Raw genomic sequence first — 24182 nt, forward strand, 5'->3', positions numbered from 1 at the left:
ATAAAATAAAAAAAAATAGTAAAATAGTAATCAATAAAACTATCTTATCAAGTTAAATTCTCACATGCCATGAGAAAAACTCAGTAAAAATTGTTATGGTATGTGAAGCTTTTCCAGAAATATCGTCATTTAAAGAAGCACATAACAGAAAATCAAAAAAGTCCTAGTTGCCTTTCTACAGATAGGGAACAATGGTTATGTTGTTTTATAGAATTGTGTTTACTTACACCCCTTCCTCTTGATCCTGTCACTTGCCACCCATGGTTGTACTTGATGGACATATGTCTTTTTTTCAACCACACTATGTACCATGTGATTTCACAAATTTTAATGTGTGGCAATTTGTTTATATTCTTTCTTTTACAGGTGAACTACACAAAGCAGTTTCCAGCTATATTACCAATGCATTATACATGTTTCCCACCTAGAAGTTGTACTTTGAGGCATGACAACAAATCTATAGACTGTGGTGAGCCTGGCCATATCAGAGATCATTTCAGCCAAGCAAATAGAAACAATGGACTATGGCCAAATAATAATAATAATAATAATACTTTATTATCCCAAAGGGCATTTAAGGTGTCACCTCAGCAATACATAAAATTGACAAGACAGCACATATATAAAAACTCACATAAAAAGGGGAACACATATACAATAAGACAAAATAAAAGCACCAATACACATAAGTGAATAATTAGTTAAATAGATTATAAAAGTAATAAAATGGAACCCATGTTTCCAATAATCTTAATTTCTAAAACATTCATATGTTACCCCCAATTGCGATATTTGATAGCTCGAGAGCAGCCGGTATAAATGTTTTCTTAAATCTCTCCGACCTGCAGCGCAAGAGAATAAAACGGGAACTGAAACCACTGACCTGTGCCTGCAGCACGCCATGCAATGGATGGTCTCTATTATTTCTAATTTTTTCCAATTTCCTTAGTATCCCGCACTTTACAAGTTTTTCCCATCGATCAAATTGCAAACCTACTATCGAGGAGGCTTTCTTAATTATTTTATTCATCTTTTGACAGTCCCTACTAGAAATGCAGTTGCCCCAAGCCACTAGGGCAAATGCAAATGCGCTCACCATAACCGTATTATAGAAACCGACCAACATAGTCTTCTGGATGTCAAATGCTCTTAATCTGCGTAAAAAGAATAGATTACTATTAGCACGTCTAGAGACCTTATCAATATGCTCATGCCAGCTTAATTTATTGTCAATGATTACGCCCAAATATTTATAGCTACCAACCTGCTCCACTTCCATCCCTGCTATAGTGAGCGGTTTGGGCATAACGCCCCTTTTCCTTGAAAAATCTATAACCAGTTCTTTCGTCTTATTTACATTTAATACGAGACCATTTGAGCTGCACCATTCAGTAAAAGTATTCACTGACTCTCGATATTCACTGTCGTCCCCCTCTGTGATACAGCCCACCATTACCGAATCATCCGAGTATTTCTGTAGAAAACAGGCCGGATCATTTTTCCTAAAGTCAGAGGTGTACAGAATAAACAGGAAGGGAGCTAGCACAGTACCCTGGGGGGCCCCCGTACTGCACACCACCTCATCAGACCATATGTCACCCAACCTAACCCTCTGTGGTCTGCAGCGCAGATAAGTCATCAGCCATTTGATCATGGTCGGTTCTATCTGCATAACCTGAAGCTTAGATTCTAGCAATGCTGGAATGATCGTATTAAATGCGCTGCTAAAATCGAAAAAAGTCAAGCGTACTTCTGTTTTAGGGGATTCAAGATGAGCACATACTCTGTGTAACAGGTTAATTAATGCATCATCAACTCCCAACCCACGCCGATATGCAAATTGTAGTGGGTCTACAAAATCCTTCACTACACTAGACAAATGGCGCATAACCAGTCTTTCTAAAATTTTCATGACCACCGGTGTCAGCGCTATTGGTCTATAATCGTTTAACGTTTTCGGTCGAGGAACTTTATTCACAGGAACTATAACCGAAGTTTTCCATAGTGTTGGCACTATTCCGCATTTTAAGCTCATATTAAATAAATGTGTAAAAACCTCCCCCAGCTCCCTACAGCACGATTTCAGAACCCTATTATCCAACATGTCTGGGCCTCCAGCTTTACTAGATTTTATCCGTCCCAATTCTAGTACCACGTCCTCAACTTTAATTGGTGACATCATCTCCTGTTTTCCTCCATCGTAGTGTTCCCCCACCACATTTTCATTTACACCATCCCGTACAGTACTTCCTGACACTATGGAATTACTCATATCATCAAAACGATTAAAAAAATTATTCAATTCGTTGGCCTTCTCTTTATCCCCTTCAGCCCCTTCAGTTCGTGTTGGTATGCCGGTGATTAGTTTTAGACCCTTCCAAACCTCCTTCGTTTTCTGTTCAGACAGCTTATTTTCTAATCTCTTTTTATAAGCAGATTTACACTCTCGGATTTTATGTTTAACATCCTTCAATAGGCTCCTATACGAGTCCTCATCCCCAGCCAAGAATGCCCGCCTCTTCAACCCCAACAATTTCTTAAGTTCTCCGGTCATCCACGGTTTGTTATTTGCAAATATTTTGACCCTTTTTTCTGGCACTATACTGTCTACACAGAACCTGATATAGTCAGTGACCAAATTAACACCCAGGTTTACATCACCCTGAGCTTCACCACATAACAACTCCCAGTCCGTAGTTGCAAAGCAGCATTGCAATTCCTCCTCCACCAACCCTGACCATTTACGTACCACTATCTCCTTGGGAGGAAGTCTTTTTAGGACCGGGCGATATCGGGCAGCAAGGTAATTGGGCAGCAAGGTAACAATTCTGAACTTCTTCTTATTGACATGATCTCTTATGCCTGTAGAGGAATACTGTAAACTCGGTTAAAGCAGTGAAAAGTCCCTCCATTCTTCAGAACGAGGAAGTGGGAGTACATTTGGGGCACATTTACTAAGAGCAGGGCAAACTGCACTAAATTCAGTTTGCCTGTGCTTTTTGCAGGGTTCGTCAGATTCAGGATTTCTGATGGCCATTCTTCATGCGCTCCCTGCACTGCCCTGACAGAGTGCACCAACTTATTTTAGTGCACCTTTAACATATGGGAACAAATTTACTTACCTGGTCCTGTCGCGATCCCCGATTCGGATGGTCTGACGAAGATGAAGTCTGGCGCGATTCATGAAGATCGTGTGCCTGCGCTGAGGTCCGTCAGAGTTCACCTTCTTCCCGGTGCTTGTAAGTGCGTGTCTTGCGACACAATTCTAAATGTTAACCGATGCACCAACATCCGATCCCATGCGACACAATCCCCGGCGCGATCATCGGTAAAACGGAAATCATTGGGAAACCCAACGAAAATGCGCTCCGCGGACCCTTAGTAAATGAGCCCCATGGCGTGCAACACAATTCTGGCGGACTTTGCATGATAAATCTGTCCCACAGTCCGATTTACGCCACAAAAGGGTCACGTGCAACACATGCTGCGGCACTTCTTAAAAATCTGTGCAAGCAGTTTGCACCTAAAAGTAAATGTTTGCCCTTAGTAAATGTGCCCCATTGTTTCTACAACAGAATGGACATAAATGAAACCTCTCTATAATGTTAAAATGTAAATAACATTTCTATATGGTGCTCACAATAAATGGCCCAGCAAACATTGAATTTCTTCAGAGGATTTGATGTACATTTATGTTATGATAATAATAATAAATCTTTATTTATAAAGTCTATCTTATTCCGCAGCGCATTAAAAATCATGGGGAACATATCAAAATAAAATAATACATAACAGAGCAATAATAATAATTCTTTATTCATATAGCACTCACAGAGGTTGTCAAATCAGTCCCTGTCCCCATGGGGCTTACAAGCTAATCAACCTACCAGTATGTAGAGAACATACAATCTCTTTGTAAATGTTGACCGAGATGGGACTTGAACCCAGGACCCCAGCCCTGCAAGGCTGTAGTGCTAAACACTGAGCCAACATAGCACAGTGATACATAACAAGATGAGTGAGGTCCCTGCTCGCAACACCTCACCATCTATGAGGAGGAAGGGGTCAATATTAAACAACATTGGGGCTTATTTACTAAGGGTCCTGCAGAACTCACGTTCATTGGATTTTAGAAAATATCGGGTTTCGCACAGCTGTGACAGGTATTTTAGAAGGGGATTGTGTCGCATGCGATCGGATTTTGACGCAATCGCGCCGGCTTTCATGCCAGGAAATTGGGGAGGGTGGCTGTCAGACTATTCGACTGATTCAGACTGAGCGCGGGATTTAATATTCAAATTGTGTCGCAACCAATGCACTTACGTGCATCAAGAAGAAGAAGGTTAACTCCGGCGGACCTGAACGGGGAAACGACACATGCCGGATATTGGCCGCACGCCCGTAGTGAATCCATGTTCGTCGGCCATTCCAGATCGGGAATCGTGAAGTGGATGGGTAAGTAAATGTGCCCCATTAAGTAGTGCTATTTACAGGTGCGAATTAAAAGCACAGTTATTTCCGGTTAGTTCCAACATAATGTAAAGTTTATACTGAATGAAATGGTCAAAATATTTAGCCAGTATAGAAACTGATTGGGAATAGTAAGCGCTCTGCTGTCCATTATGGTTGAATGGTCACAATATATTGTCAGAAAGCTCAGCATCTATCAGTCAATGCTTGGAAAATTTAGCTCACTTACATTGTTCTGTGTCGACTTTTATTGTGTCTGTACCATTAATGTCTCTTTCACATTGTTGTTAATGTTCAGCTTCAGTTGCGCATCCGTTCCGTTTTGTATCCATTTTTTTATCCATGTCCGCAAAAAAAAACCTGAGGGTTGCATGCGTTTTTTAATTTCTTCTGCCGAACCATAGACTTCTATTGCCTTCCGTGATCCGCATCCGCATGAAAAAAAATGGGACATGTTTTGTTGACATATATTGAAATATATGTATGTTAACATGCGGTTAACATATGTGTTAATACTTGTATTTTGTAAATTCATGTAACTAGTCAAATCTTTTCTCCAGCTGTTGTATTGCGTTTCAAGACACAATGTAAACTCCAGACGTGAAAGCAGCCTCAATGTTCAGTCAGTTGTGAAGTGCAGAGAACTATGTAAAGAGACTGGTATTGACTTGTGTGTTTTAGTTTTACCCATAATAAATTAACTACTGTCCACTCACTAGTACACAAATTAGTTGAAGTGGCAGGAAATGTGTTTTTGACAATAGCAGGTACAGTGTTCCATTGTCTTTGTTTTGTTACAGGTTGTTGCAGACAGTCTTCATGTTGTGGCTGTTGTATGAATTGTTATTCGGATGCAGTTTTTATGTGCTGCAAAGAATCACTGAAGAAAAGAAAGTCTACAACTGCTTTACTATTACACAGAGATGAGAGCTCTATTAAAGAAGATATCAGAGATCAGTGTCCAGAATTCACAAATGACGTTACTAACACCAGCAGGAACAGAACCATTCCTCCATCACAAGATCCCCTGCAATATATAAGGAATGAAGATCTGTATAGACATTCAAGCCAAATGTTCCTAGAAGGGGTGAACAAAACAGTTGTTGGGGGCAAGGTTAAGGCTGACTTAAAGAGACCTGTAGAAGACAACCGCAGAGGATTATCAGGTAGGGGACCACAATATATATAAACCCTATACTAAGCAGACCTAAAAGGGTCCTAATGACAAGAGTTTTGAGGTAAAATTTTACAGCTTTTTTCATTTTATAGTAAAATTGTTGGAAAACTGTATTGTTCTGTGTTAATTAAAGCCAAGGTATATGTTTAAAAAGGGATTCATATTTTAGTACCTAATTGCATAGAATGAGGTAAACATAATGGCTCAACATTCATGTGAAATTTATAATTAGCAGGCAAATTATATGTGATGGTTGTTGGAAACTGCCTCTAAAAATTGGTTGTTGCGACTGCCACTGACTTTGATGCATGAAAATTGAGAGTCCTTAGTTGTTGAAACGTTTTATTGGCTAACTAAGAAGACGATGTTTGTTTTGATGATGTTTATATGTTCTCTGGAGTGTTTGGTTTTCTTATTAGTCGTCTTCCGTCAGCCGCCAAGGGTGGGATGGGGGACGGGGGTGAGAGAAATTGGTATAACAATAATAAATGTTGGTGTTGAATTGATAAATACTAATGAAATGATACTGTTTATATATGTTTATAGATTTTTTTTCTTTGTATATTGCATTTTTGTATAATAAAATCTGTATAAAAAAAGTGAAGATGATGATGACAATTTAAAGCTTTCAAAACTACTTGGGTCTCTTCATCAGGCATGGTATAAGACAACATCTGAATAGAACACAAATTTATGCACAAATGGACATAGTATTGCTAAGAAACAGAACAATCAATGTAAGGAGCGTAGAGCACTATTAGCAGTAAAACACTGTAGCACTTTTGCAGTCCTGACCACAAAATCAAAGATTTTGAAGCACCTCTATTCAGACAATTTCAAATCTCTGAGGAAAAAGCAGGGTCTATTGATTGTTGCAAACAATATGCAAGTAAGTTGTCCAGGCTTGGATACGGAAAAACATGCTTCTTTTAGCTTGACATCAATCAGGACTTTCAGGAAGCCTAATCACATGATGCTGGATTAAAACCAAACCAGTGTATCTATACCAGAAGGAACAGATTCCCAACTGTATACAGCACTGTTTCGATGTGGCTGCATCTCTTTAGTACAGTGTAGGGAACTTTTGAATATACTTTTTAGAGGCTTTTGAATAGGGTGTGGAAGGAAGAGTTCTCCTTACAGAGACTTTTCCAATTAAGGTTGCCTTGTAGGCGTGTGGAGACCTATAGCCATTGATGCTCCACTAGGGGATTCTGTGAAAATATGCAAATAAGTTTTGCAGAATGGGATAAGGAAAACTTCTCACTCAGCCAAACCAGTTCTCTACACTGGATTGAGGAGATGCAACCTACATCTGGGAATCTGTTCCTTCTGGAATAGATATACTGTTTTGGTTTTAGTCCAGCATTATGTCATTATGCTTCCTGAAAGTCATGCTTAAAGTCATTGTTTTCCTTATCCTATCCTAGAAAACGTATTTACATATTTTCCAAGGATCCATCAGTGGAGAGTCAATGGGTATAAGTCTCCACATGCCTACAAGGCGGCATTAATTAGGAGAACTCTTAGTTTCCGACCCTACATTCATTGTTCTGCTTCTTATCACTTGTGTCATCAACCATAGCATTACTGTGTCCATTTGTGTATAAATTTGTGTTCTATTCAGCTGTTGTCTTTTACTATGCCTGATGAAGAGACCTAAATAGTCTTGAAAGATTGCACCTGTCAACATCTTTTTTAGTTGGCCATTAAAAGGTATCAATAACTGAGGACTCTCAACGTTCAACTATTTAACCACCTCCTAACATGGTACAAAGAATCTTTTAGCATAAAAATTTCAGTGATTTAATTAATTTTTTATTTTTTATTTGTCTTCTCTATATCAAGAAATTCCATTGAACTCCACTGCTGAAGAATATGAGGAGTCATTAAAATCTATCTACGAGTTAAAACAGCTTCCAACTGCTTTGATAAATCTTAAACACTGTAGTGATGATCATCAACACAATAAAATAGGAGATGAAAATGCAAGTGTAAGAAAACTGAGCACCCCAAAGAAAAATGGAGGAGGACAATCTGAGGACAGTCAGCAGCAGAATGTTCTGGGTGAATTGTTGATGGAAATACATAATGAAAACATCTGCACAGATGGCAATGAAACATGGTTTAGTTTGGAGAACACAATCATGAATGGCTGTGATAAAAAAGGACTGGTTGAAATACTTAAACGGAATAAAACAAAAGAAAGTTGCAACTCTGATATAAAGGATCAAATGACTAAAACATCAGATATATACTATGAAGAAACAAACATAATACATACTTCAAATACAGAGCACATAGGTGGAGAAACATTAAGTCAACCGACCACGACACATTCAAGTAATCAGAAGATTCTTAAGAATTCTGATAAACATCAGGATAGGGCAATCCTAGGGGTTGTTTTAGGTGGGTCATTTGAAGAAAGCAGTAGTGACTCTGAAGAAATCAGTGAATCAAAAGGAGGAGCAGAAGAATGTAAACTAGTTAAAGACGAGATGTTAGGTAGACAAAAGTCTTTTGAAAACTATCAGAATGAAAGTGTCCAGTCAGATCTGTCTGATGACACAGTAAGTAATGAAAGCAACAAAAGAAGATCAACATCCGATAAATGCCTACAAATGAAAGATCTCAGACAACTAAATGGGAAAGCTAAGAGTGAATTAGGTATGTTTTCAAAAGGTGATGATGAAAAAAAAGGAGAAATTGGGGAAGTCAGTAAAACTCAAGAAGTGGAAGAAGGTAAAGAAGTTATGAAAATGGTACTTAGGTCCACAGAAATCGGAATATCAAAACCAAGAGTGATTACAAACTGTGCAATGTATGAAGAGGATACAGATATAAACAGTGACACAGAAGATGATGACAAGGAAGAGAGTACAAGTGGAAAATATCCTGGACAGGAAACTAAGGACATTAACGATGCCACAGACAACAGTGCTCATGAGAATCATTTTGAGGATGAGGAGGATGATGATAAAGGTGATGGTGATGATAATAGTGATGAAGATGATAATAGTGATCATGAAGATAAAGATGATGAAAATTATGAGGATAATTATAATGAAGAAGACAGAATGGTATCTGAAGAAGATAGAATACAACAGATAGATATACATAAGGAAGACTGTAGTACTGAGGCTTCTGAAAATGAAGAACTTAGTTTGGGAGAGGAGGAAGGCAGCCATGATTCATCAGATGTAGAAAAATCATTTTGTGAAAACCATGATGAAATAGAAGACACTGATTTGATAGAGGAAGAGCCAAATGTCGACCTTTGGTCATGCAGCTCTAAGTGCACTAATACAGAAACTGAAAAGATAAAGAAGAATTTAAGAAAGGATGGAGGAGCAACAAGGTACATTCATTGTGTTAATGTTCAGTCCACTCTAAAGAAATATAAAAAAACAAGTACTAGAAGTGCGGACAGTGGAATATTGTACCACTGTACCACTTAACTGGTTTGGCTTAGAGCAGTGGTTCTCAACCTTTCTAATGCTGTGACCCCGCAATACAATTCCTCATGCTGTGGTGACTCCAAACCATGCAAGTCGCAGTAAAAACACAGTAAAATTTTGGCTCCGATGGCTTTAGGCGACCCCCGGTTTTGGTCGTTCGACCCCCGCTGGGGTCCCGACCCACAGGTTGAGAACCACTGGCTTAGAGCTAGAGATGAGCAGGTTGGAGTCAGGGCAGGTGGAGTTTTGGTCAAAGTTAGGGACAATGGCAAAAATTTCTAGTTAGAACTATCTTCGAGGAGTGGGGCATACCAGACATGGGATACACAGAGTCATAGTCAAGAATTAATATCAGAAACATGAGTGTCTATTGTTCAGCAGAAATCAAGAAACTTGGAACAGTTACATATAATAATGGTGCAGATTCTTCACTCATCAAATACTGTGTGACAACTAGTCTACTACAACATGTAGTAGTTACATGCACAATGTCTACCACCTGTGAAATTCCTTTCTTGATCATAGCCCAATGTCAAGTTGGGTGGCACATTAGGACCAAACCTGATGAATGCAAAAGTATACTATAAAATATAGATACTAGTCCCACATTAAGGACTAGATATAAAGTAATACCATGACATCTTTATAAACATAAGAGATGTTTGTCAAACTAAAATGTTTGATTTTCTGTTTAGGAAAGATGAATCCGCTGATCTTGAAGATCAAGGTAACCAAGAATTTGTATGTATTTCTTTTGTAGGCTTAGAATTGCCAGTTAGATCATGTTTTTCCTTAATTCCAAAAGAAGGCCCTGATTACAACAGCGCCGCAGACAAAGAACATAAGGCATGAGAATGATTTACATAAGGACATGCTTGTTTTGGCATCATCAATTTCCATCCATTCCAATGTAAAACAAATTGTTTTGTGCTTCTGAGCTCTTTTTTAAGCACACTTTACTAAGTAGTTAATGGGTCCACATCTTAAATGTTCATTCCTATTTATTTTACTGGTAGGAAGGCCTAGGCCTAGACACCATTCCAGATCCTCATTCCATACACAGAGAGGAGAAGGGGGAGAAGGGGGACCTTGGTGAATATTTCTTTAAATTAGATCTGTGGTTTTCCAGGATGGGATAAGGAAAACCATGTCATGGGATATTTCTAGGATATTAACTACTTTTGTGATCATAGGAGTCAAACCTCTGGGAGCTCCAAAAATCCTGAGAGCAAAGGGGGCAAACTACTGGTTTAGCACTGTATCCTTTTTCTAATTTACTAACAATGCTTTGATGACTGTCCCATTTACTTAATAAGCATTACACTGCAGTCGCCTGCAAAGAAAGTTGCTGTTTCTGATGGCAAAGATGCATCCCCTCATTACTGGGATCTGTTGGGTTCCCAATGACCACTTTCCCACTGATCATGCAAAGCATATACTTACATTATTTCTCATACTCTATAAAAAAAGAATACTTCTTTTAAAGGATTTGCCATTCCTTAGATGATTTTTGGGATTTTAGTAAGGAATTCTTTAAAAAGGATGTCAATATATGAAAAGTGGGATACCCCTTTAAGAACACTGACACTCAAATTAACTGATATGGTACATAGGGCTATGCCCATGCATGTGCCAATGCCTTTATTTTTATTTTTCAGACTTGGCTCAGCTACCTCATTTCCCGTTCCCTTTAAAATGATAGAGACTGTGTGTACCTCACTTTTGAGATTTTCTAAGGGAGGGGCATATGAGGGAGCTGATTTCTCTTCAGCAAGTCACACACAGCCAGTGTAACTCTTATTCCTGAGGGAGGGATGAATGAGGTAGCAGAACTGAGTTGGTTCAGCTGAAGAGAAAGCATGTCCCTTATCATGGAAGATCATTAATATGCATAGATGGTGAATGAAATTTGCGAATGGACTGTGGAATTTTACAGGCATGGGGAGGAACAATATAGGGATAGTTGTACTTCTGTATGATAGCAGTTTTCAAACATATGTTTAGTTAGTATGGGTTAATTTAACTTACAGGTTCCATTTAAATACTCAGCTGCCAAAAATATTGCCTGTTACCTCTTACTAAATTCATAGTTCTATTATTAAAGAACTGCATTCCGGATCATATTGATATATCAGTGTTCTATAAGATGCAGTAAATTAAGCCCCATTCACATCTGTGTTTCTGGTTAATGTTATACTCTTCTATTATGTGAGAGCAGAACAAAGACCAAATATTGGAGGATCTTCAACTTAACATATGATATTATGATATATTTATTTTTTCCATATTCCAAATGATACATTTATTTCCATATGATATTATTTGTATTTGTAATAAAAAAGAAGAATTACGAGTATTTTGGACATGTAAGTCTGAGAAGTGATGGTAAACAGTAGGGCTTCCATTTAGCATCCCTGCTCGGTTTCTATTATTCTCTTCCATAACAAAATAGTATAACAAAAACCCAGAAATGTAAACTAAACTAATGCCCACATGTTGCCCCTGAATTGGTCAGAATATATAAATATCATAGTATTTTATATGATCATCCAACCACATGGTGCCAGTATTTTGGTTACAAACTATATAGATATTTAGTAAGGTTAGATATCAAGCTATTACTGCATATATACTCATCCTCCATCCATTCCTTCCATTTTTGCCCCTTTGCAACCTGATACCTACCTAAAAAAATATATATATATTTAAATTCCTCATATAGCTACAGTGAACTCTCAGGAACTGAAAGAAGATGGACAAATAGACACAGAAAATCAGAGGTATGCCATAATTAACAAAGTTTCATTTCTCACTTAAAGGAATGTTTTTTATCACCCTGTAAGAAACTTTTATCTAGGGCTTAAATCGCCCTTACTGCAGTTGCAAGGTGACTTTCGAATTAATCCTTTTATGGCTCCCGGTACCATGATGAGAGCAGAAACCAAGACACACCAGTCTCTTAGAAAATGCAGAATCACACAGTGTTTATTAGCGCACAGCTGCATATATAAAACACATAAAATCATCAGCATATGGGCGTGAAAAGGTGATAAAATACTGCAATGCTATTGGTCATAATGCATATACCAGGACATCCTCTTTAAGACATTCTTTCAAAATGTTTATGAACTATACACCGTTACTTCCAGAGACCTTGTTCTCATACAAACACAATGTTTATACTAATTGTCCTTGTGTTAGTATAAGGCAGCAATACCGAAGACACAATAATTTCTAAACAGTTCACACAAAATGAAGTTCACAGACTAAAATGGCGTCCAATTGGTCCAAGATGACGTCTGTAGAGGAATATATCTCCTACATACCCCTGAAATTAATTTGAGTTATTTTGTTTAGCATTAATAAATTCAAGCACTATGGATACTTTACAGTGAACCTCAGATGAGAAAAGCTGGAAAGAGAACCTTGTGTATTTTTTAAATATGATTCTTTCTACTATTATGAGACAGCCAATTACCAGAATTGCACACAAACTGAGTTTGAGCGCTCCCCAAGTTTACACTAGATTGGTCTGACATAAATAACCCCTTAACAGACCATGAGGTAAGTGTATATCAGGGAGTACTGCAGGATCTATAAGGTATGACACCAATCCAAGCATTTTAAAGGAAACCTACCATCAAATACCGTGCACCAGCTCCAAAGCACTTTAATGCTTTTTAACACTTTTTTAATCTTCATATTCTAAGCAGGTTTGGCGCACGGTAATACGCGCTCGGCGCACCATGCCCGCGTATCACCGTGCGCCGAAGCTGATTAGAATATAAAGATTAAAAAAAGTGCATGGTATGTGATGCTGAGCTGGTGCATGGTATGTGATGCTTATAAGTACAGTTTTAAAGTGGTAGGTTTCCTTTAACCCCTTAATGCCTCAGTTGTACCATCTCATTGGTTTGGACCATTATTCACCTGAGACTCACTAAAAGAAGTCAAGGGGGGAGATTTATTAATCCCTTTTCAGTGAAGCTTGTTTTCAGCTCAATGATCAGACTCGGTTTTTCGAATCTGACATGTGTCAGGATAATTGGTTATAACTTCGGATGCTTTAACATATCCAGGTGATTTTTAGGATGTTATGATGCTTAGAACTTTAGGTGCGATTTTTTAAATTTTCATGATTCGCCAAAACTCACGTTTTGAAGGACAACTCAGCTTTCAAGTGACTTTGAAAGGGCTAAATAATAGTAAAACCCCATAAACTACACCCTTCAACGTATGTAAAACAACTTGTATTAAATCTATCAACCCTTTAAGTATTTCATATGGGTTAAAACAAAATGGAAGTGCGATTTAGAAACTTTAGATTTTTTGGGGGAAAATACTTTAATTTAAGTCAAAAATGATGCTTTCATAATGAATAAAATGATGAAATGTTCTGCAAAGTTTGCTGCCCAATTTCTCCCGAGTGTACTGACAATACTGCTGTATTGTCACATGGCCGGGCATGGAATGGAAGCAGCGAAATACAAAGTAGATTTGTATTTTCACAATGTACAAGTTATAAAATTAAATTTTTTTTTGGTAATATGAATGTACAAGGGATTATTATTTGTAGGGGGAGATACAATGTATAGATAATTAATATATAGGGTCTATAGCTGTATAGATAATTAATCTATAGGGTCTATAGCTTATTCATGAGATTTTATTAACTATTTCAAGGGGGACACAAACAAAATCATCAATTTTTATTTGGAATTTTTAGCACTTTTTTTTCCCCACTCGCCCATAACATAAAAATAATATTTTATCAGTATTGTCTGGCTCTCTACAATTGTGGTGATACCTCATTCGTGTAGTTTTTCTTATCTTTGCTCAATTTTACTGAGCAAAACCAATATTGGAGAAAATCACATTTTTATTCACAACTTTTCATGGGCATAACTTCTGTAATTTTATGTTGACAGGTCTAGAACCAAGCAGTTCAATATTGTTTTAGATTTATTGTGCACACGTATGCAGTGATAATAAATATGTACTTTTTTAGCATTTTTGTATTTGTTCAAGCCCTTGTATTGCAGGTATAACAAGTGTATTGCAGTGTACAATGTAAATAACTAAGCATGCTGCACATGCTCAGTTACTTACAGCCGGGTCCTTTCCGGAACCCGGTGTGAACAGGAGCCGGAACCCAGCGTGAACAGGAGCCGGTATGCCAGACCCCAAGGCTGCCGCAGGATGGGGGTCTGATCCACGGGGGACACACTCATGCTTGACCGCGGCATGTAAGGGGTTAAACACCCAGGATCTGAGTTTTTCCGATCCTGAGTGTTAGTGCTGGGTCTGGGCTGTGATGTCACTGCCCGACAACGGCACCAGCGAGACCTGATGTCCCGCAATCTTCTTCTGATTCGCCTCTGTAGAAAGGCATCGCATCAGGAGAAGTACCCTTAATGACTGCCGTAAAAAGCCAATAGGGCGTGCATTAACAGGTTAGTAAAACAGTACAGTGTTTAGGTTAAACAGTCTTAGCCTCAGAGACTTCTATTCTGCATGGTCACTGCATAGTGAGGCGCAGGGTGTTGACTGTGCCTCACCGCACTGCAACTGAACCACTAGCTTGTGGACCATGTGCATGAGGCCTTATGCTGCACTTGATTCATCACTGTGTCTGCTGCAAAATGATACATCTGCTGTAGTTTCATGCTGTTACTCTCTATTACTGTCAAGTTAGCGGAGAGCAGGGATCACGTCATCAGGTTCAGATCTCTATCCATATATGGTAAAATCTCTTAGGGTTCCCCAGAGCAGACATCGGGCAGGGAATCCTTTTGAGAGATGTGTCGAGTTAGCGGAGAGCATGGACCACGTCATAAGGTTCAGCATCTGTCCATATATGGTCTCCTAGGGCTTCCTCAGACACAAGCTTTTATTTAAATTAATTAAATAAATTTATGCCCAGGCCGGGATTCAAACCCTAGACCTTCTGCAATAGAGATCCCACTAGGCTATAAGCTCTGGGGATGTCAATGGGGATTTTTTTGTAACTATGCGCTACGCGTGCCGCCATTTTGTCCCTCTTTCTCTTCTGGAAATGTTGGGAGGTATGAAACTGGGATCTTTCTACTACACCAACCATGACATAAACAGGCCCAGACTTGTTTGGATGCCATCTCACACCTTCTTTTTCTTGTAACTGTAGATCTTTATTTTAATATCATGCTTATAATACTATGCATGCAGCTTATGCGTTTTGGGCTAAATTTGCCCCTTGTCTTATCCAGGGAAGTATTGTGTCATTTTAACCTGTTTGAAAAAATAATGGTAAAGTTTATTAGGTCAATTTCTGCTGACAAGTGCCATCTAAGTTCCATCACTAACAAGTGATCAGGTGTCAATAATAAGCTGATACTGAGGTTTACAAAGCTGTTTTGCACAGATACTTAAGTAAGCAGCTCCTAGTACTACATCATATGCGACAGTGTTACACTGCTAGCGTTATCGGAAACCTCTGATAATGCTAACAAACACTGCAGTGCTGTACAATTGAAAACGCTGAACCGTGCTGTAAGCGGTCGGGCGTATTCATGAGGGGGCGGGATTAGGGGCAGAGAATGCCGTGTGAAGCTCGGCTATCACGGCTGGCCTATGGAGTAGGAGGGCGGTCCGGGGAGAGGCAGCGCCTCGGAGCGTCCCCTCATGAATATGCCCGACCGCTTACAGCGCGGTCTGGAGTTTTCAGTTGTACAGTGCAGTAGTGTTTGTTAGCATTATTGGAGGTTTCCGATAACGCTAGCAGTGTAACACTGAGGCATATGCTATAGTTTTTAGAAGTGACAGGTCCTCTTTAACTTTTGCTATGTCTCATTATACCAATGCTTTTTAACCCTTTATTACTTCTCTTTCATGCTTAGGAGCCACTGGCTTTGCTGCCTGAAATCATGCTTTCTCTCCGATGACACAAGGTCATTATTATTACTATTATTAGATATTTGTTGGTTTCATTTATAAAATGTTTCCTTGCAGAGCAGGGCAATGGAAGTAGATGCATTAGCGATTATATGCAAAAATTTTAATGTTTTTTTTCCTTCTTATCAAATGTCCAAGAATGTTTGTTTAATTTTTTCTCTTTAAAGCCGTGTTATCCTATGAAGTATCTGCTGCATTTTGTTGAGTATGATATACATTTTTCAAAATTATTATTTACAGGTTTTTGTTTGGCTCTAAACCATGACTGATCTATTAGTTGAGTCTGATATAAAGGAATACTCTCCGGATGAACAAACAGTCCTCAGTCAATCTCCTTCATCGTGGTTCATACTGCACCTTCTTTGTGCTCTTCCAACAAAAGTCAGCAGCATCATCAACAGAGGATGTATGCAACATAGCACAGACTTATGCAACATAGTGCAGACCATTCCAGTATTCTCCTTAAAAAGGAATATTTTTTTCATATACTGTACTCACAAACAATGTTTTCAAATGCGCATTGTATAAAATCAGGGAGTAACCCATCATTGATCATTCATTTAGTACAGTGATGGCCAACCTATGACACGCGTGTCAGTGCTGACACGCATAGCCATTTTCAGTGACACGCGACCGCTGGAGAGTTAAGTTTCATCCTCGGCTCCTACACAGCCAGGTGCAGTAGCCGGGAGGCTGAGAGATTGTCCAGTACATTGTAATAAATAGATGTAGTATGGCAGTACATGGTAGGATCAATCACACAACCTAGGATTAAAGTACCCTAGAAGTTAAAGGGAACCTACCACCACAAATCTACCTATAAAGGTAGATTGGGTGGTAGGTGGATCAATGGGACGTGAGGATAGCCCTTTTAAGGGCTAATCCTCACGTCCCCACACTTTTTTGATAACTTTTATTATCCCTATATTCAAATTTACTTATGCGGCTACTGGGGCGTGGAGTAGCCGCATCTGAAGTTACACGAGGCGGCTACTCCACGCCCCGGTAGCCACTTTACCCCTCCTACTCACCCATCTTCGGCGCGCAGCTCCGCGTAGCTGCGCGCCCTCGTCCGGCGATCCTGCCGTCTGCGCATGCGCAGAAGAGCAGGCCCGCGCCTGCGCGCTCACTGCTCCGAAACTCTTCTGCGCATGCGCAGACGGCAGGATCGCCGGACGAGGGACGAGGGCCGAAGATGGGTGAGTAGGAGGGGTAAAGTGGCTACCGGGGCGTGGAGTAGCCGCCTCGTGTAACCTCAGATGCGGCTACTCCACGCCCCAGTAGCCGCATAAGTAAATTTGAATATAGGGATAATAAAAGTTATCAAAAAAGTGTGGGGACGTGAGGATTAGCCCTTAAAAGGGCTATCCTCACGTCCCATTGATCCACCTACCACCCAATCTACCTTTATAGGTAGATTTGTGGTGGTAGGTGCCCTTTAAATAATTATACATATTTATAAATATCACAAAATTATGTTTTTTTTGTCAAGGTGACACACCACCCGAGTTATGCTCGGTTTTTTGGCAAATTTTGACACACCAAGCTCAAAAGGTTGCCCATCACTGATTTAGTAGATCAATTTAATTGAAAAGCTTTAGCTTCTATTGTAATAGTCATATAGTAAAACAGGGGATCAGAAAGTTATGGAAATTACCTCATAAAGAAAAGTTTATTTCTGAACTTCTTTCTTTTAATATACCCCACAAATTGTTCTCTCGTTTGGTAATGTGATCACCCGAATGACCTACTGATTCACACACAATATTGAATTATAATACAGGAGGTTTGGGCAGTGGCCAGAGGCTCAAGTTTTCTAGGGAGCCAGTGGCCACCCATGCCACCCACCAAATCTTATACTGAGATGGGCCTTCACCCATGAAAGCCTCGTACATCTGTTCCTGCTCTCAATACACATGTACACAAGAGCCATTTCTAGACCTTTGAAGACTGAAAGAAGGTGGAAAGGAAGTAGTGAAGGAAGTAAATTCCTGATTCATATGGCAGTCTTATTCATTATTACATGTAATCTAATCCTAAACAAAAAAAATCTGATCCTTTTATAAGAAACTAAATAATTTCTTTCTTTTTTTTAGAGAAAATCTGAAAAGATGCAGCGAGGATAGAAATATGGATTTACTTCAACTGAATCCTGTCGAATCTGCGTCCTCATTTCTTAAGCAGGAGTTGTGTGAAAGCCCCACTTTCAGGTAACATGAACTGAAGTGCCTACAGTAATCTGCAGATTATACCGGATTAGTTCCATAAACATCTGACAGTGTGTTATTCTTTCCAGCAGAAATACTGAAGTAGCATCTGCTCATAGGGCACCTTCAGAAGGTAAGTTTGTATACATTGATCAGCCATAACATTACAACAGGAAGACAGAAAATAGATTTGGGAGGAATATATTTGGTGTATAGAGAACAGCCATTAATGTCACTGCCCTTTTCCATTTTCCTGTTTCCACCCTCCTTCCAAGGGCTTCTTAGTGCCACCATTTTACACTTTGTGCAAAGCGGGAAGTGGAAATGAAATGGACAAAACTGAGCCATTTTCTTACAAGTTCTGTTTTTATGGCTTTCACTGTGCAGTCCAAATGACACATTGCGGCACATTTACTTACCTGGTCCTGTCGCGATCCCCGATCCGGGCGGTCCGACGAAGATGAAGTCAGGCGCGATTCACGTAGCTCGTGCTCCCGAGATCCTGCATCTGTCGCTTTCCCGCTGAGGTCTGCCGGAGTTCACCTTCTTCTTCCTGGTGCTTGTAAGTGCTTGTCTTGCAACACAATTTGAATTTTAGATCCTGCACGTAGTCCGAATCCGTTGGTTTGTACGATGGCCACGCCCCCCGATTTGCGTCGTTTGAAAGTCGGCGCGATTGCACCAAAATCCGATCGCGTGCACCAAAAACCCCAGTTAAATGAGGCGCAAAACGGAAATTGCCGGGAAACCCGATGACCCTTAGTAAATGAGCCCCATCACCGTCAGACTGCCTTTGCATGATCATGTGCAGCTCATGGAAATGGGCCCTTATGTTGGCCAGATACACAAACTGCACATCTTTCATGGGACATGATGGAAAGAATTTCACATGAATCAGTATATAGCGTAATTTTAACAGAATTAGGGTCAGTTTTGATCATTTCTGTTAGCATACTATGCTTGTGATCTGATATATGTTATATGTAGTCTTTACATTTATTTTTATTTGTTTGTTACCTGAATAATTAATTTTGATTCCAGAAGCCCAGTGTACTGCAAGTAAGTGGCTGCTAGGTGGCAGCAAAACCAAAGCTAGGGGTTTATCCTGGTCTTGGTTTTTATCTGTTCTCTTCTCTGCTCCTATAGCATTCTCTAATGCTTTTCTCTAACTATTTCAATCTACAATAAATGGGGAGATGTTGTCATAATTATATATTATGTAGTGCTTCAATACATCTGTATGGCTATCGCATAATTTCTGCAGAGTGTTTCCTCAATCTTATCTTTCTATGTATTTTATGTTTTATATATACTTATTAGGGAAGAATTTTCAGGATTTATATGCCAGTTATATGGCATACAAGAGTTATTAGCGAACCACCAGTAATTGCTATTATTTCCCCTTTCGTGTACGTTCTACGCTGGGGCACACGCTATAGCCTGTGAACTTTCAGGCCTGAAAGTTTACAGGCTATAGCGCAATTAGACACCAGGAAGGATTTGGCATAAAATGTGCATGCCGCCCTCTGAGCCTCCTGAAGACAAAAAGTTTCAATTGGTGCATAAAGAAACAGGATATCCAATCAACCATCAGTCAAACTGGTGGTAGATGACCTTTAAAGGGGATTTGTGGGATAAAAATATTTAAAAAATTTCCAAAGAAAAAGTCCTCAGTATCAGCACCCCCACAGATATCCTACCGCTCATCGATTGACACACAAACAATGAAACTGAAAGCAGACATCAGTGTTTTCTGAGTAGTGGTCACACCAGGTTACTGCAGATTCGGTTCAGTCACTATACAGAGCACAGAGCTGTTTTCTTCCCGTTCCTGTTTATTAGACACACATCTGGTTTGTGGACACTGCACTAAATATAAATATAATAAATAAATACATATAAAATGTTAAAAAACTGAAATTTATGACATAACCACAGAATATTTCATAAATCTCTGATAGATGCGGGTCTCACCTCTCTGACCAGTAACTATCTTTAACCCCTTAAGGACCAGGCCCTTTTTCGTTTTTGCGTCTTTATTTTTCACACCCCACCTTCAAAAATCTATAACTTTTTTATTTTTCCATGTAGAGAGCTGTGTGATGGCTTGTTTTCTGCGTAACAAATTGCACTTCATAGTGATGGCATTTAATTGTCTATGCCATATACTGGGAAGCGGGAAAAAAATTCTGAATGCAGTGAAAATGGTGAAAAAACGCATTTGCGCCGTTTTCTTGTGGGCGTGGATTTTACGTCTTTCACTGTGCGCTCCAAATGACATGTCTAATTTATTCATTGGGTCAATACGATCACATGGATACCAAATTTGTATAGGTTTTATAATGTTTTCATACATTTACAAAAATTAAAACCTTCTGTACAAAAAAAAATTCTTCATTTTGCCGTCTTCTTGCGCTAATAACTTTTTCATACTTTGGTGTATGGAGCTGTGGGTGGTGTCATTTTTTGCGACTTTTGATGACGTTTTCAATGCTTTTATTTTTAGATTTTTACGACCTTTTGATCACTTTTTATTGAATTGTTTATATTTTTCAAAATGGCAAAAAAAATGCCATTTGCGACTTTGAGCACTATTGTCCGTTACGGGGTTAAACGCAGTAAAAAAACATTCTTATATTTTGATAGATCGGGCATTTTCGGACGCGGCGATACCTAATGTGTTTATGATTTTTACTGTTTATTTATATTTATATCAGTTCTAGGGAAAGGGGGGTGATTTGAATTTTTAGGTTTTTTTAATATAATTTTTTATTTTTTTTTATTAAAATTTTTTACTATTTTTCAGACTCCCTAGGGTACTTTAACCCTAGGTTGTCTGATTAATCCTACCATATACTGCCATACTACAGTATGGCAGTATATGGGGATTTTGCACACCATCTATTTCAATGTGCAGATCGCACATTGTAATAGATGGCCTAAAACATGATAGCCTCGGATCATTGTGTGATCCGAGGCTGTCATGGCAACGGATCGCCGCTCCCCGATGACGTCACGGGGAGCGGCTATCGGAGCTTTGCCGGCGGCGATGAAAGGGTTAACACCCGCGATCGGTACAAGCACCGATCGCGGGTGTTAGCGACGGGTGCTTGCTTCATTGTGAAGCAAGCACCCGGCGTGTATGAAGAGGGCTCAGCCCGTGAACCCTCTTCATACTACCCCATGCGCAATAAAACGTACAGGTATGTCTTATTGCGCTATGGGGTTAAAATAAAGCTGTTAAGTCACTTCCCGTGGCTCCTAGAGCTTTCTGACAATCACTTGTGGCTGGCATTTGACATAAAACACATATAACTGAGCTGCTTTGTTCTCAAAATCCATCATGATAAACCAGGGACACTTACTGATAGATCCAGGCACTGTGACTGTGGTGATCTTCTTATATTTGTTATCTATGGCCTCCTTTCTTCTAAATCAACTTTTGAAATGATGCTAATGAGCCTAAGGGTCTACCCTAGCCCCATTTTGATCTTGCTTTAAAGGCTATTACACTGTCTCACCCTCCCTGCTGCTCCCTTAGCACTTGTGCAGTGGACAGGAAGCGCTCACTTCTGAGGGGGGAGGGAGAGACATTGAAACAGCCTGTAAAGCCAGATCAGACTCAAACTCATTAGCATAATATTCCAATTTTAAGCCCCCATTAGAGAAAAATAAAAAATTACCTTTTTTTTAAAATGCAGCTGCAGCTGGTGACTTTTCATTGGTGAAAATTCGCCAGCTGCGTTTATTTCTACACCAGGCAGGGCCCCCTATAGGTCAAATGGTGCCAAATTCTCTTTTTTCTTTTGCAACATTTATGGCAATATTATGCTCATACACAACTTCATGAGGCATAAAGTCCCCCAAGCTGCTACCAGCAGGGTTCAGTGGTGATACACAAGAGCACCAAGGCTGGTACATCATCCTATGCCACCCTCAGCCCATTGATTTTGCAGTAAATATTGCAACATGAAGCACATTTCATTATGCAGCTACAATTACAGCATAACATCTGTAAGACAAGGATAAATGGTGTGAAAATGAGGAAACGTAGTGCGCCACAAGTTTGCAGTTCAGTCGCAAATTAGCTGTAAAAAATATCATTACGCACTAAATAATTCCAATACAAAAAATGAAAAAATGATAAACCACAAACTGTAACTTTTATGAGGTATTTTAATTCTGCTGTATGGCAGGGTATTATGCAACACCACATGATCGCATTACATGGATAACAACTTAGAAGCAGCAGTTTCTTTTTCAGATCAGCGATCAATATTGTAACCTTTAATTACAAATAGTCCCTTTCCTTATGCCATCAGGGTATACAGATATCACTCACTATACACTCTGGTAAGTGTCCCCCAAAACAGGATCTATTCTTCCCTTATGGCTCATTTTGGAGTAAATCGTCTTTTAAATTATGCAAATGAGCCTCAGGAGCTCCTGTCTTCATCACAGGTGCCCCTTCTAGCTCTGTTTCTACTTATGGCATGCATAATTAGCAGAAGACTGAACCAGGAGGGGCTATAGACAATTTTTTCCAAAACTAAGCCATAAGAAGATAAAGGAAAAATGGATCCTGTTTCAGGGGACACACACCAGCGTGTAAGTGTGATTGGTGTACAGTACTGCATCCATCTGTTTGACTTTCTTTGAAGGCTACCATTCAGTGCTACATGTCTGGCTTTCTATAACTCTTTATATGGTTATTATAATTATAACTTATAAATATGCAATCATGTTCCAGTGTGATAACTGTGAAATACCATATTTAGTTTTTTCATCTCAATACATGTCCCCTACAACACTATTGATAAATAATCCTTGGTGTTCCAATTCTTTTTTTTTCTAGATTCAAGTGAAGATTTATCTGACAATGAACAGAAATCTAAAAATTCAAAGCAGGACTGGTCCGATTCAGAAGATGATGTGCATTCTTTCTATGACTGATCTACCAAACCAATGTTCCTATAAAATAATAAATAATAATAATCAATAATATAAATAATAAAATTAAAAGGGGTCTGTAACAAATGCTGAATTAAGTGATTAACTGAAAACATTTCAATTAAAATCAGGGTACTCAACTACTAGATCTCCTCTACTTGTCTTACATTATGGGGCACATTTACTAAGAGCTTTGCGCTGCACTTTTGTCGACTGTGCATGTTCTTCTAGGCTTAAGCGGATTGCACAGGTATATAAGAAGTGTCTGCGCTGTTATTGTGTTGCACGTGACCCTTTTGTGGCACAGCTGCGCTAGCCTCCATGCGACACAAATTAGGGGGGCATGCTGTTGCGACGTCGGTCTGTATGTTAAAGGTGCAGCACAAAAAAAAGGTGGTGAACTCTGTTGGGCCAGTGGGTGGAAACGACAGATACCTGATTTCTGGCGCACAATCTTAGTGATTTGCCGCACCCAGCATTATACACGGAAATAGGACTTTTTGTGCAGTTTACAACTTTCTAAGTAAATGTGCCCTAATGTCTTCTTTTTTCTACTGTACAGTACCAGTCACAGTATATCCCAAGCACAGACTATACCCTGAGTTAAAGGGGCTGAGGCTAGATAATGCCACCCCCTAGGCCAGTTTATTCCTTCATCAGTAACAGTGTAATATACAGAAAAATTACTTAATTTTGTAACATTTTATTGTGGATTAAGATCTGTTAAGTCAAGTTAAACCTACTGGGGATACACTCTTCGTTTCATTGCAGCCATTTGGTAAAATCAAAAAAGCTCTTTATTTTGCACATTAATGTACACTCTGAGTCCCATCTTGACAGAAAAAAGCAGAAATGTACATAATTTTGCTAATATATTAAAGAAGAAAAACTGAAACAGTACAGCCATTAGTCTTCTTGGGAATGATGCAACCGGTTTTCACACCTGGATTTGGGGATCCTCTGACATTGTTCCTTGCAGATCCTCTCCAG

The 24182-nt window shown here is 39.2% G+C and overlaps 1 protein-coding gene across 3 annotated transcripts in view; it reads left to right on the plus strand.

The window, feature by feature from the left end:
• The window catches only part of LOC140070885 (uncharacterized), a 34191-nt gene extending 10225 nt beyond the window's left edge, over positions 1-23966 (plus strand). The window contains exons 3-10 of one of the 3 annotated variants that reach the window (XM_072117919.1): positions 5271-5636; positions 7496-9005; positions 9801-9832; positions 11828-11885; positions 15981-16031; positions 18132-18245; positions 18332-18375; positions 23098-23966. In XM_072117919.1, the coding sequence (XP_071974020.1) occupies positions 5306-5636; positions 7496-9005; positions 9801-9832; positions 11828-11885; positions 15981-16031; positions 18132-18245; positions 18332-18375; positions 23098-23195 (2238 nt within the window). In that variant the 5' untranslated portion in view covers positions 5271-5305 and the 3' untranslated portion in view covers positions 23196-23966. Of the gene's footprint in view, positions 1-5270; positions 5637-7495; positions 9006-9800; positions 9833-10298; positions 10364-11827; positions 11886-15980; positions 16032-18131; positions 18246-18331; positions 18376-23097 lie in introns of those variants that run through there. The other 2 variants (XM_072117920.1, XM_072117921.1) reach the window with 2 other exon arrangements.
• Positions 23967-24182: the final 216 nt, after the last annotated feature.

The sequence above is a fragment of the Engystomops pustulosus genome, chromosome 7, assembly GCF_040894005.1.
Source record: "Engystomops pustulosus chromosome 7, aEngPut4.maternal, whole genome shotgun sequence".
Taxonomy (NCBI): domain Eukaryota; kingdom Metazoa; phylum Chordata; class Amphibia; order Anura; family Leptodactylidae; genus Engystomops; species Engystomops pustulosus.